Genomic DNA, 13,527 nt, shown 5'->3' with positions numbered 1-13,527 from the left:
GCGTTGGCCTGCGGGGCCACTAAAATCGAGTTTTGGCCACTAAAGTTAAAAAGAATATCTTTTCTGGCCCGATTTGGGCGATTGGGTATGCTAAAATTCAAAATTCCATTTTAGATTTGCTTTTAATTCGAGCCAGCAAGATTTCAAAGTCAAAGAGTTTTGTGGCCCATGCTGGCCGCCAAAAGAAAAAAAAATGTTAAGTGTCGATCCCTGATTTATAATGTATATACAATTACATGCATGTACAATGTATATATATATATATATATATATATATATATATATATATATATATATTTATATATATATATTTATATATATATATATGTGTGTGTGTGTGTGTGCGTGCGTGTGTGTGTGTGTAGACCGTATGCGTCTATATGTATGTATGTATGTATGTATGTGTGTATGTATACTATATATACACACGTATAGTTTAATGCATGCATGTATCCATAATCTTCACAAGAGTACCTGTAATAAGTGTATGCTCCACTCATCACTGTTAAATAAAGGAAACACATATCATGCTTGTGCTCTCACGTCAACTATTGCAACTTTCGTTCTATAAGTTTTATTCCAAGCAAAATGGATATGAACATTAGTTTGCTTGATAAACATGCACTACTTACAATCCATCATAAAATAATATTTTGCTATGTGTGTAGAAAATGAACATAATTATAATCGTTTTCTTCTTCTTCTTCTTCTTCTTCTTCTTTTTCTTTTCTAAAGAATCACTCTATTGCGGTGAAGAGCCGTCAATCCCCGTTTCCATCGGGTTCACTGTGTCTGTATGGGCAAATCGGCAAGTGTTACAAACCCACAATGATTCACACGAGTGCTTATCCTCAAAGTAATTCTCTCTCTCCCATGTAAACCAGCTTATTTCGTATTTGGTGGATTTTTTTTAGACCTCCAAAAGAATGTTCGATTTAGGCTGCATACACCCCAAAAGAGTGTGCTATACATACCGTGCAAAAGATTAATTTCAGTTTACGTAAGACTCCTTTGTAACGAAAATTATCTGGTAAAATAATTACTCTCATCGCTCTCTTATACCAATAGGTTTGATTAAAATGGGCACATCATTTTGATATGTTTCACTACGAAATCACTATATATGACAATGTAAAAAAGCGCCCACACACATCGCAGAGCAAAACAAAGGAGAGCAGTAAACACGTGCTGACTGCAATGCATTATGTTTTAGACGGTAATTAACAATTTCCATAAGTCTTCCGTTTGTGGAATGTTGTTTCATGAAGCAAATGTAAACTAAGCTATGAATGCTAAGAAAATAAGATCCTCGAAGTCAACTACGCTAGAAGAAATGAAGATTCGCACTCTATACTCATAATATATTGGCGATGTATTTTTTTTTTTCATTGGCTGTACTCGGTGCAGTCACTCGCCATGCTCAAGTTTGTCTTTACTACATACCGTTATGGTAGATTTCAAGAACACCGGACCTAAAATCAAACCGTTGAAAGTTGCAGTGTATGAACAGGGTTTCGAAACGGGGGGGGGGGGGGGGGGGGAGCATGGCGCCCAAACTTTTGGGAAAGAAGAAATAGAAAAGTAACACACACACATGCGCACAAGAAAAGAACTCACGACTTCATAGGGTTCCATCAGAAATTCTTCCATTTCCAAGGGGGGGGGGGGGGATGACCCTTGCCCAAACAGTTACAACGAGCACTCCGTCCCATCCCCCACGCATCAGATACAAACTAAAAAACGTTCAACGGCCAATGAGTTGCAGCAGCTGATACGAACTTTGGCTTACATTATTGAAAATTAGTATCTTATACATGAATTTTAATGGTGTCACAGTACGATGCATACATTACTCTGTGTGTGTGTGTGTGTGTGTGTGTGTGTGTGTGCGTGTCTGTTATGTATGTGTGTAATGACGTTGGAAGGGGAAAGGTTTTGAATCATAATACCAAGTCGACAGAGTTGTCATACATGTCATAGTCTCCTCAGCTTATCTGGATGTGTGATTGCAACCACTATCTATATATTTGATAAAACCTATGACAATTTAAAAATCCAGTTCTTTATTGCAGTCCTGTTTAAATGAAAAAAAAAACAATTCCGTTCCATTCTTCTGCTCTTAGTCTAACTGTTTAAGCCATACATTCCAACATTGTAAGAAAATGTGCTCAAACTATAAGAGGTACCTAAAAGAGAATCTATATAATGACGTGCAACATTTCGCTATGGATAATGACGGCCTATCTCTCTCTCCCTCTCGGGAAGGAAGAGATAACAACTCGTGAATGACTCGTTTAAACTCCTTCATCCAGCTCTTTCGTGGGCAGGCGCCGATATCCCGCAGATCGTCGATCTTTCTTCAGAGTAATGTATGCCATCATCGACCCAGCTGCAAGTAAGATGCCGGATATTCCAACAAGGAACATCTGTCTTACGTCCCCATTGTTCTCTGAAAACAGACGAGAAAACACTGACAGTAGAATGCTAGAAGAAACACAAGAAATTATGGAGAGGTACATGTATAAAAAAAGATATGAATATACCATCCAAAACACTTAATGACACATAAGAAGAGCAATTTGAGTGAAAAACTACACTCAGGCTACATGTACCTATCGTACAGAAATTCGCCTAAAATAATCATACAGCCACTGTATTGTATAGCAGTTCCCCACATTCAGGACCGAAGAGCAAAGTTATTAACTTTGAGCTTAGAACTAGATACACCATTAATATCGCCATACCCCCTGTTGCCTCTGAATTCGGGTGATGGACAGTATCGTTATGTAAGAAGAAGGAGAAGAAGTTGGTCGCTTATCGGTATGCAGGGCTCGACATTATATTCTTCTTCTTTTTTTTTCTGGTAATGTGGCCCGTTCGGGCCATTTACATCTTTAGATATAAAAATTTAGTAGATCGAAATAAAAGGAAACGTTAAAGGGATTGTATAGTTTTGGTTGGGACCTAATTTCAGGTTTCTAACATTTTTTTGCTGAGATAATGAGAAACCTCTTATGAAATAGAAAGATGAAAGAGAATGTAATTCCATTAAGAATTCAATATTTATTTGATGAAAAAATTGATTTTGAAATGGCTGAGATATCCAAAACACAGCGATTCTAGTAAAGTGTGGGACCCACATTTTATTACGATCGCTCTGTTTTACTTTGTTTTTGGATGTTTCAGCCATTCTAAACCCGATTTTCATCAAATAAACTTTGAATTCATCTTGAAATGGTACGCTCTGTACTATTTCATAAGTGTTTTCTTGGTATCTCGCAAAAACTTAAAAGCCCAATTCTCATCTCCACTAATACTGTACCATCCCTTTAAAGAGTCCATTTTGAATCTTAGTTCCCGATTAGACCATTAAAAGATAACTTTAAAAAAAAACACGGTAGCCTGCGGACATATTTTAGTGTCCACCGTCGGTAGATAAAGAGTTTTAGATTGGTTAGTTTAAACAACAGGGAGATGGAAAGAGCGATCTTCCACCTTTTGGTCATAACAAGGTAGATACTGTAGTAAAATAGGATTTATGATCCGGCATATAGGATGTGATGTCCATAATGTACTGAGGCCTTCACCATCCCGGTAACGAGCAGTAAGACAGAAAAAAAAAAACCCACACACTATAAGAAACAAACGAGATCAATCAATTCTCAATTGTGAGACCCGCGTGATCTATAGCCTGGTTAATCTTCACTTGTTTGAGCTGTCTTTAGTCACGATCTTTCGAGTTTGAAAGGACTTATTTGCTAAAATGTAACGCATATATGTCTGTTATACCCTTTGGATTTTATGCATGATTTTATGATGATATTTATCAAGTTGTTTACATCATGATTTGTGTTTTACTATTCTATGGAATACTCTCTTGATTTTGGAAAGCTTTTATGAAAATCTGTGATCAGTTTTGATTCGTATACAATGTATTAATGTAGGACCTACATGTATAAAAATATATTTCAAACTTCTCATAGAAATTCATCAAATGTTTGTTTTTCCATTATCATCATGTACACTTTATCAGTGAGTCATAAATTATGTATCATTTTTGTGTAGCCCAAATGAAGGTCTGTAGAACATCGAAAACCTGGTGAAATAGACCGGAGTTGAATCCAAGCTACCGCTGATCAATGCTGTCTTCCCCTTTCCATGTCATTTATACTATATACACCCGTGTAGTATGTGTGTACATAGGCCTAATATACCATAATTACATCATGTAATGTATATGAAGAGGGCGAGGGGGGGGGGGGGAGTAATAGAGAGCGGAAGTTCGACTTTGTACAATTTAATAGATGGTTATGAGTGCAATGGACAGGAAAGAATATTTCATGAGGTGAAAGATGAAATGATCCATTCAACGAGGCGCACCCGAGTTGAATGGATCACTAATTTCATCTTTTACCGAATGAAATATCTGTCCCTTTCACGAATGAAGAGCATTAATCATTTGTTTTACATAACACCTAAAATATATCTTTGTCATTTGAAGTTTTATGAATTCAGAAACAAAGAGATAATGTGTGAGATCTGAGATAGAGAAAGTGTTGGGCGCTAGACGCCAGCGCGCTGTCCGTCAATATGCTTGATCGCATACACACTGCAAACGCAAGCGTTTTACGTAAGAAACTATGTTAGTGCGCCGGCCTGGCTCTGAGTCGGCTAATACTTGCAATGGAGCAAATCGTGTAGATCCAAGATTGCACGATATATGAGCCACAATAATTACTACACGAATGATGACGTACATTCAGTACAGTGTAGTTAAATTGGATAAATGACTAATATCAAACAACCAATCGAATTACAATGATCTATTACAGGTGTTATACAGACGGAAATATAATTAGTGTTGAAATCATGGATTACCAGAATGAGCTTCGGAAGATGTAAGTCCATGTTCTTGTTTCCTTGAAGAGCCCTCAGGGGTAAGAGGTCCATTTGATATGGTGTGTGGTAGCGAACTGGCTCCCCTGGAACCTGCCCCCAAAGCTCTCTTGCCACGCCCTGCTGTACCCACACACCCCTGCTCGCACCGGGAGCCCGGATCTTCGTTGTCACATACCACAACCTGGCAGTGCATGAATACCTATTGAGATAGAGGGGGAGAAAGGGAGGGGTAGCAGGGATGCCCAGTTCAAAAAATTTTTATGAGTGAGATTTTCATGACTCGGCATCTCGGCAAGCGAATGAGCACGCAAACGAGGGCGAGGGAGGGGTTTTCCCCCTGTGGCCGTCCACGGTAGGGAGCTTTTTCAATTTTTAGCTCTTAATGGTGCCATCAGGTGCATACTTAAGTGAATATTTTTTACTTATTTTGAAAGACAAAAGGAAAATATACCTTCAATTACAACTATCACTTCAATTTTTTAGCTATGCTCATTATCATAGGCCCAAGTTTCAGACTTTGCCCGATGCTTGAGAAATATGGGTGCAATGCGTGAGATCGTGAGACGGCCCCTATAAATGCTTGATTCTCACGCAGAATGCGTGAGACTTGGTAGCTCTGGGGTAGTGAACACTGAGAAACAATGATACGACCGTTTTGATTAGCTGCCAACATGTGACATTATCAGACATTGCCCCAAGGGAAATAATTATTTTACTCGCCGTGTATAGGCATAATATTCTGTGATGGTACACCTGGAATGTAGGCCTATATGTATGCTAAAAACTTATCATAACGGAAAACAAAAGAAAAACAATACATTGTAATATGTGTCCCAGCCAGGATCTTTGGAATGGAAGAGAAGGCCTAATCTTTTCAATGTTTCCCCAAAAGGAAGAAAAAGAAGCAGAAAAAGAAGAAACAAAGATTTCAAATAGAGTGGGCTTACGATGATTAAATTGACATTCTTTTGGGGGGATTTCAATGTCCTCTCCATTTCAGCTTTAATTACATAAATATTTTTTAATTACATTTTCTTCTTAACAGGCTAAGAGGATTTTGAATCAAATATATAAGTTCTGTGATTTTTCAGAGTTTATAGAAGTTTTGCTAGTTTTTCGTGTTTTTTTTTTTGTGGAGCTTTTAGTTACAGATCCATTATGCCAATAATATTTATTACTGTGAGCTGCTTATGGCGGTCGAAAGGGTGGTGCTTGTGTGATCGAAAGACATCTTTAGGCACTTACTGCAAACAATGGTGAATCAATTTGTGAATAAACAAACAAAAAGTCTTCTACTTACAGGAGACAGTACTTAAACACTCGAAAGAATGCGAAAAATATTCAAGATATAACCTGCAATACTTGCCTTCGTCAGCTGTTCGTAGTATATACTTAGTTTATGACAAATCTACACAGATATGCTATGTTTATGCCACAATTCATCTTCATAAATAAGGAATGGAAATAAGATGAACACAAGTTAAAGAATTTTAGCCAATGCTGTCAACAAGAACATTTTAATTTATTAATCTGTGCGTGTGGGGGAGGAGGAGAAAGTGAATCAAATTGAATTTTCACATGAAAATTTTAAATGATTAAAAAAATGAAAGGAAATGAGTTTTGTTACAAAGTATATTGTATCAACTTAAAAAAAAAAAGCGGCGGGCAATACCTGCTCATTGTCCCCTACGAAGGAAAATGAAGCCACGGAGAAGGACGAAAAGAGAGGATTCCTTATGACGTCATCGTAAAACTGCACTGTAGAGTCCACTGCACATCTGTTACGATCAGATTTAGAATAAGAATCAACCCAACGGGAAGTTAATAGGGATATTCGATTATTAAGTTGGCCGATAACAAATGGAATACAAACAAGAAATTGTGAGGTATCAGAGAAGTAAAGTAGCGTGCATGAGTGTAGGCCTTAAAACTTAAATGTGGCCCTGTGGGTGTGAAGTTTTAGATTCCTGTCAACATTAGCCTGGGAGAGATCTCTGGCTAAATTCATGACTCTATAACAGAATCAAACCTTTTACAAGTCTATGGGGTATGACCCATTATAATCAATGTGTACCGAAATGTCAAAATAAATTTATAATAGGGATTTGTCATTGTGAGAGTCTTCTCTACTCCCATTAGGTACGTTATCCTATGCGTCAAACAAGTCCGTTTTTTTAAGAGTAATGCTTAATACTATATTTGGTGTTCTTTTATAAATGTGTTGAAATGACCTGTAGTCAAACTAGGTGTAGGAGAAGGAGAGTGGTTTGATGTTACTACATGAAATCTAAAAAGGCAATGAAGCTTATGATATTGACAATAGATCCAGTGTTTTTACGTGAAATCCTTCTTACCCATTATCAATAATAAGATATTTGCTGGGGTCAAATGGATAAGGGTGAGGTGTGGCCCAGCACGATTCGATGAGCAATGTCAGATCGGTTACTGCAGTTAGGTTAACACCGAAGAAGACGGACTCGCCAAGAGGAATTTTGGTGTCTTCAGCAGGTTGGTTCTGCGAGTCGAAAGACTCATCAGCGTAGAGGGCGAGTTCTAGGGAGAAGTTTCCATATCCCGTCTCACTAAAGGAAACAACGCCTACTTGTGGTTGGAACGAACTACCTCCAAGAATGGTATGTCGGTTAAAGGTGCAGGAGACAGGAACATGGGCGATTTCTTCTCTAGTGATCGTTTCTCCGCCAAGTGACTTGGGCACAAAGTAAGTCACCACATTTGAGAACGTAAACGTGCTCTCAGTTTCCTGTAACAAGACGTGCAGAGAGATAAACAAGTCATAAGGAGAGTCGATATGACAGCGTGGAAACATTTCACTTTTCTCCAATGATTATCGTGTCGGAATTCAAGATGATACTTAAACGATTTCACGAATATCACAAGACTAAATACATTGGCTTAACGTGCTTACTGAGTGATGACATGCTTTTGATTCCACTCTATCAAATCACCGACTGACGCAATAACTTTCATCCTGATGCAGACATTAAAATCTTCAATGAAAATCAGTTTATGTAATGTCAAAGATTTACTCTACATGGCCCTGATGTCCATTCTATAACCACTTCATCTCATTACGCAAGAACCTTGCACCATGATATCCAATCATCTCGTTTTCACATGAAATGTCTATCGAATGTAAAGAGCAGCTGGGCAGACTGCTTTACCGGGGCCTTTCGTAGTCTAAAGGCTCGGTTACAAATACCATTAAGACCTGCTACGAACGCCGTACGAACGATTTGTAGACAATTTCGTAAGATCTTCTTAAGAAGGCCGTAAAAACCAACGTTCGTAGACCGTTCGTAGACCGTTCGTAAGTTCGCAGCCTGGTCGATGGTCTTGTCCAAGACTTTTTTTAAACTTCGTACGAAACCCTCTCTTCGTAAGGCGTCGTACAAACATCGTAACAGCTACGCAAGATTTTGCAGGGTCGAGAGACGATTCTTGAAGCCTTAAATTCTTACGATGATTGTAAGAACGCCTTAAGTTGTTCACAGAGGACTCTTACGTCTTTCGTAAGAATGCCTTACGAACAGAGATTCGTACGGCATTCTTACGAACAACTCTTCGAGTTTGTAAGGCGTTCGTAAGGGACTCGTATGGCGTAGGTACACAATTTGTTCTTGCGAATTAAACAGCGTTTGTACGAAATTCGTTAAGGCCGTAAGAATCTGTGCCCCGTCTCCGAATCTCTACGAACTCCAGAATTCGTACGAACAGTGACATTCGTACGACCTTTGTGACCGTAACTTTATTGACATCATAATACAGAGAAAAGAATGCATCTTTGCATATCATAAGACCATAGCAAAGCTTGAACAAGCCTTGTAATAACTCAACATCTCATGGTGTGTGGGTGTTCTTTATACATCTTTCATTGTTGTTTCCATGCAGTCGACACTGAAAATCAATCAAGAGAAGAATACACTGCAAAGGAAAGGGGGGTTCCATTCAATAGATCCACTCTCTGAGTGTAACTTAATACCATGATACCATAAGACATGGTGTCCTTTGCTCAACATAAAAATGTCGCTGGCAATTAGATCGGCTAAGCACGTTGTTGCATAATCAGCGCTTAAAAAGACAGGTGATGGGGAGCAACAGTGAAAGCAAAATTATGCAAAGACGAATGATGTAAAATTTATTGTGGTACCTCCATTTTGGTCCCGCAGTGACCGAATGTCGTTGACACGGCAACTTTGACGCTATCATGGTCGTAGCCACGACAGGATTCATCCACGAGGTAGACATCCCCTGCTCCATCTCCCGGGGCCAGCAGAACCCGGTCGACGAGGACAGTCATGGAGTTACTGTCACAAATGATCTGAGCTCCTATAGTTATCCATAGATATAGAAAGATTAATACGTGACAGCAGTGTTTGTTAACGTGTGATAGCGTTATATAGCCTTCTTACAAGTGAAAATTGTAGGAGGCAATAACGGAGCGAGACAAGATTGTTTGACAGGGGAGCCATATACTCCTCGATCGTAGAGATAACTGGTTGTGATTAATTCTCGTATACATCTCTTAACCACTTCTATACATCTTTCTGTTAGCACTGTTTGGAGGGACACGTTTTTATTATTCCACAAAATGTAGACTTTCATTGGCATTATGCAAACTTGATTCATAAGCTTTTATTCATCTTGGTCGCATATTCATGTGTTTGTGTCATCATGAATGTATACCTTCGCCACAAGTGACCCCGGCATCTTCCGAATGACCGCAGTTATTACTTCCTGTCGGCATACGATGCGTACAAGACGTGATGTGATCTTCATCACCAGTACACTGTAGATCATCCAACCAGATTTGACCTGTACCTGGTCCGAAGTGTGCATGGGACCAAGCCGCGATTACTGTCCGGTATCCTAGCATCCTACAATCAGAAAGTTTGAACAATCGAACAATAATTCAAATCAGAATCAAACGTGGTGGGTAATTATTACATCAAGGAAGCTCGGATGATTTTTCTTCCAATGCAAGAATAGGATATACAAGTTTGATGTAATTCGCTTTTTAAATTCACACAGACCTACATGCTTAAAGGGGATGGCTAGTAACCAATCAGTGGGAATCAGTGGAAATGCTGGGGGATAATTGTTCCAATCCCTGTGGGATTCATTTAAGAGTACATTATATATCTACTGTTGTGTGAAAATTATTTGCTTCAGAACGGTCTCATATTCAAGTAATGTGCAGATTAATGCCCCGTCACTGACCAGGCACGCTAACCTGGAAACATTAAACTGCACATTACTTGAATGTGGGACCATTCTGAAGCAAATAATTTTCACACAACAATAGATATATATATATTGTACTCTTATATGAATCCCACAAGGATAAGAACAATCATCCTTCAGCATTCCCACTGATTCCCACTGATCAGTTACTAGCCATCCCCTTTAATGAGTGATAGTTATATTGTCATGACAATGCACATGTTTTTAGAAATAAGTGACACTCTAGTTCACATTCCATTCACTAAAGTAAACAATCCGAAAACAAACAAGACACAAAGTGAAAAGATCAGAGTAACCAATTTTGATTCAATTTCTAGAGCTAGGCTAATCGAATCTCCCAGCTGATTAGGCTCTTGTAATTTTCTTTGTAGTGTAAAATCATTGATAGCAAGTGAGTTAAAATCTTGTCAGTCTCTTGTAAGCTAAGACAGCTAGAAGGGATGATATAAAAGATGTGGTAGGCCTATACCTGCAGACAACCGTTGCATCCTCAACTCCCCACTGGTCATCACAGACAGTTCCCCAGACGTGATTATAGTACACCTCTACACGTCCTTCATGGGGCCCGCTTCCCCCGACCAACCGCACATCACTGGTTGGTTTGTCACCTGTGAGCATGAACAGAAGTATTCTTTTTAGACAGTTTTTTTTTTATTAGTGTACTTTATAAAATCTTAAACAGGAAATAAGCGGTTGATATTTGAGACCGATTCTGCCTTTTTTTTTGGGGGGGGGGTTCTAATTTCTAGATTGTTCGTATAGATATAAGGATAATAGGTGGGAAATGATGGGCCAATTCAAAACAAAACTTGTTTTGCGGAGAGAGTGTAGTTTCAAACATGGCAGATGATTCTTTTAATCTCCTGAAAGTGGGATCTGGCTGATTGTTGAACACCGAGAACATAAGAAGAAACCAGTGTGGGATTTGAACCCGCCAGTTTCTGCTTATAGGTACCGGCCGGTGACACTAGTTGGAACTAAAACCTATGTAGCAATGCCTCATCTCTAACTTATTCTCACAAATCGGTCTTATCTATCATTCTTTATTCTCCAAGAGGGTATACATACTCAGCATTCAGCTACAATAAGAATGAAGAGAATTGGTCTTACGGAAAGAGTGTAATTATAATGTTTCTTCTCGCCTGAAGTAAAAATGAAACAAACATCTTTAAATCTTACCACCAACAACCGTGACTACGAGTGACGCTCCACGGCCGCTGGAGGCCCAATTTGAATAAAATTGCAGTGTCATTGCGTTTGCAGACGAGTTGGCAGCGGTTGGTAAGGTCGTTCCTGAAGCTCGCAGAATTTCCCGATCGGAGAGGCTGTTCCCATCGTGCACAATGAGGTAGGAATTTGGGTCCGTTTCGAAGTCGATGAACTCCACCAAGATCACGGTGTCGGAAGGACTGGTGACGAACCAGCGGCAATCGTAGTGGTTCCCCAATGTGGATGGGTAGTCAGGAGTAGTGAACAAGAAGCTTCGTGTGTCAAAGTTCAGCCCAACACCACCCCCACAGCTGTCCAAGGTTCCCATGTCGCTCCAGGAAGGTGGATCTAAGTTGGTCACCAGGGTTTTGCCATCAGAAAAGTTCAGTCATACATGACATTCGGGCCTTTGATATTGATACCAAAATTACGAATACATTGTAGTTGCAATCGTTGGACGGAATTTTGATTGCAATAATTCAAGCAATATTGCTAATGATATCTTACAGATTCTCCTATGAGAAGTGGGGAATCAGGGGAACGCGAAAACTGTAATAAATATCGATGAGTGATTTGAATTCGTTTTGACATAAATTATTTATAATCATTCTTAATTCTTCTCACGAGATGTTATCGGTTCTTGTTAACAAAAGTCTACTCTTTTCCTGCTCTTGTCTTTGTATGGACTATGTCATAATCATAAACCGATGTGAAGAACGCTGACGAAGAATTTACCTGCAAGGGTGACCTTTGCCCGAATTCCTCTAGCAGAATCAGTCATGGAAGAGTCATAGAATCTAGCTGATAGGGCGCCCTCAGATGACATCATCGTGGTGGTGATGTCACTTCCGGAGAGTTCAGAAATTAGTTTGCTCGTTGAAACAGCCTCGCTGTCGAAGGCGAAGAAGTAGGTTGCTTGGCTCGTATCAAAATCTTCGACCTCGAGAACAAATGTCATGTCATGAGGTCCACTGAATGACCATCGGCAGTCGAAATATCCATCGGGCGAATTGTTCGGGTAAAACGGGGTTGAGAAAGTCAAACTGGTCGACGAAGGTTCAAAGGTGACCGTCCCTCCGCAAGACGACATGACCGTTGTTTGGTCCCAGCTAAACTTGTCTAGAAGAGAGGAAAAGAAGATGAAGGAAAGATCATTTCAATAAATCACTCGACAAAGTGTTGCTTTGCTAACAATTTTTATTCCCTACAGCTCCTTTATCATCTATGTCTTTTTATTTGTATGTGCATTAAGTTCAGTTGAATCTAAGATAAAAAACATTTTTTGGTTTTAACACTGCGACTGCTGAATGAACGTAAGGGTGAAATATTCACATTGATTATGAATGCTGTCTCCTACCTGCCAAATTCACAGAAGCAGAAAATCCGCGCTCTGTGTAGCTGGTCGACGGGAAATCGGTAAAGACTATCGTAAGCCCATTTGCAGACGAGAGAAATTGATTTGAGGCCGAGTCACCCTTCAGTGTGGCCAGCTGATTGTGCAAGGAGGTTCCAGAGTCAAACACTTCTACTACTGCGTCAACTGTCTGCAGGTCGAAGAATTCAAGAGACACTTCTTCATCTGTGAGTGACGTTATATACCAGTAGCAAGTGGTGTAGGCCATTATACCAACGGGTGTATCGTACCATGGTGTCTTTAAAGCACTAGATGACGTCATGGTGTCCAGGGCAAGTAGACCTCCACAGGAGGATTCCGGACGAGGTGTGTCAGCTGTAAATAGTGAATCATGTCATGCGTTTCTTTGTGAATCATTCGTCATCCCCTATCAATCATTGGAGCAGAAACTGTTGACAGAAAATTTCTATCATCAAAATATATGTCATGTGTGAGGTCAAAGCTGATGAGATGTTGTACAAAAGAATGAATGGGATATCTATTTTGATACAGAGAATGAATGGGATATCTATTTTGATACAGAGAATGAATGAACGAACGATTCTTATCACTAGTATCTAGTTTCTTTAAAGTCAGAGTAAATCATGGCTCCATCGTCTGACCCAAGTCATTTTCATTGTCGACGTCAAACATGTGTTTGTCTGGTGGGTATAAGAATCAAGAGAATTGAGCCATTTTCCTCCTCCAATTCTGTTAACATCTGCATGCATAAAATCTGTTAAGGGCAACTAAATTGTACACCA

The 13,527-nt window shown here is 39.4% G+C and overlaps 1 protein-coding gene across 1 annotated transcript in view; it reads right to left on the bottom strand.

Annotated features, from left to right (window-relative positions):
• Positions 1-2,294: 2,294 nt before the first annotated feature.
• LOC139714931 (scavenger receptor cysteine-rich domain-containing protein DMBT1-like) overlaps positions 2,295-13,527 on the bottom strand; it is a 33,006-nt gene continuing 21,773 nt past the window's right edge. The window contains exons 6-15 of the mRNA XM_071626581.1: positions 12,728-13,099; positions 12,106-12,489; positions 11,341-11,718; positions 10,631-10,769; positions 9,604-9,794; positions 9,068-9,246; positions 7,254-7,660; positions 6,572-6,677; positions 4,879-5,098; positions 2,295-2,449 (exon numbers count right to left, since the gene is read on the bottom strand). Of these exons, the coding sequence (XP_071482682.1) occupies positions 2,295-2,449; positions 4,879-5,098; positions 6,572-6,677; positions 7,254-7,660; positions 9,068-9,246; positions 9,604-9,794; positions 10,631-10,769; positions 11,341-11,718; positions 12,106-12,489; positions 12,728-13,099 (2,531 nt within the window). The remainder of the gene's footprint in view (positions 2,450-4,878; positions 5,099-6,571; positions 6,678-7,253; positions 7,661-9,067; positions 9,247-9,603; positions 9,795-10,630; positions 10,770-11,340; positions 11,719-12,105; positions 12,490-12,727; positions 13,100-13,527) is intronic.

This window comes from Diadema antillarum, unplaced genomic scaffold (assembly GCF_040938485.1).
Source record: "Diadema antillarum isolate AM-2024a unplaced genomic scaffold, OU_Dant_1.0 seq00002536_RagTag, whole genome shotgun sequence".
Classification (NCBI taxonomy): domain Eukaryota; kingdom Metazoa; phylum Echinodermata; class Echinoidea; order Diadematoida; family Diadematidae; genus Diadema; species Diadema antillarum.
This window is presented reverse-complemented; position numbering and strand designations above follow the sequence as displayed.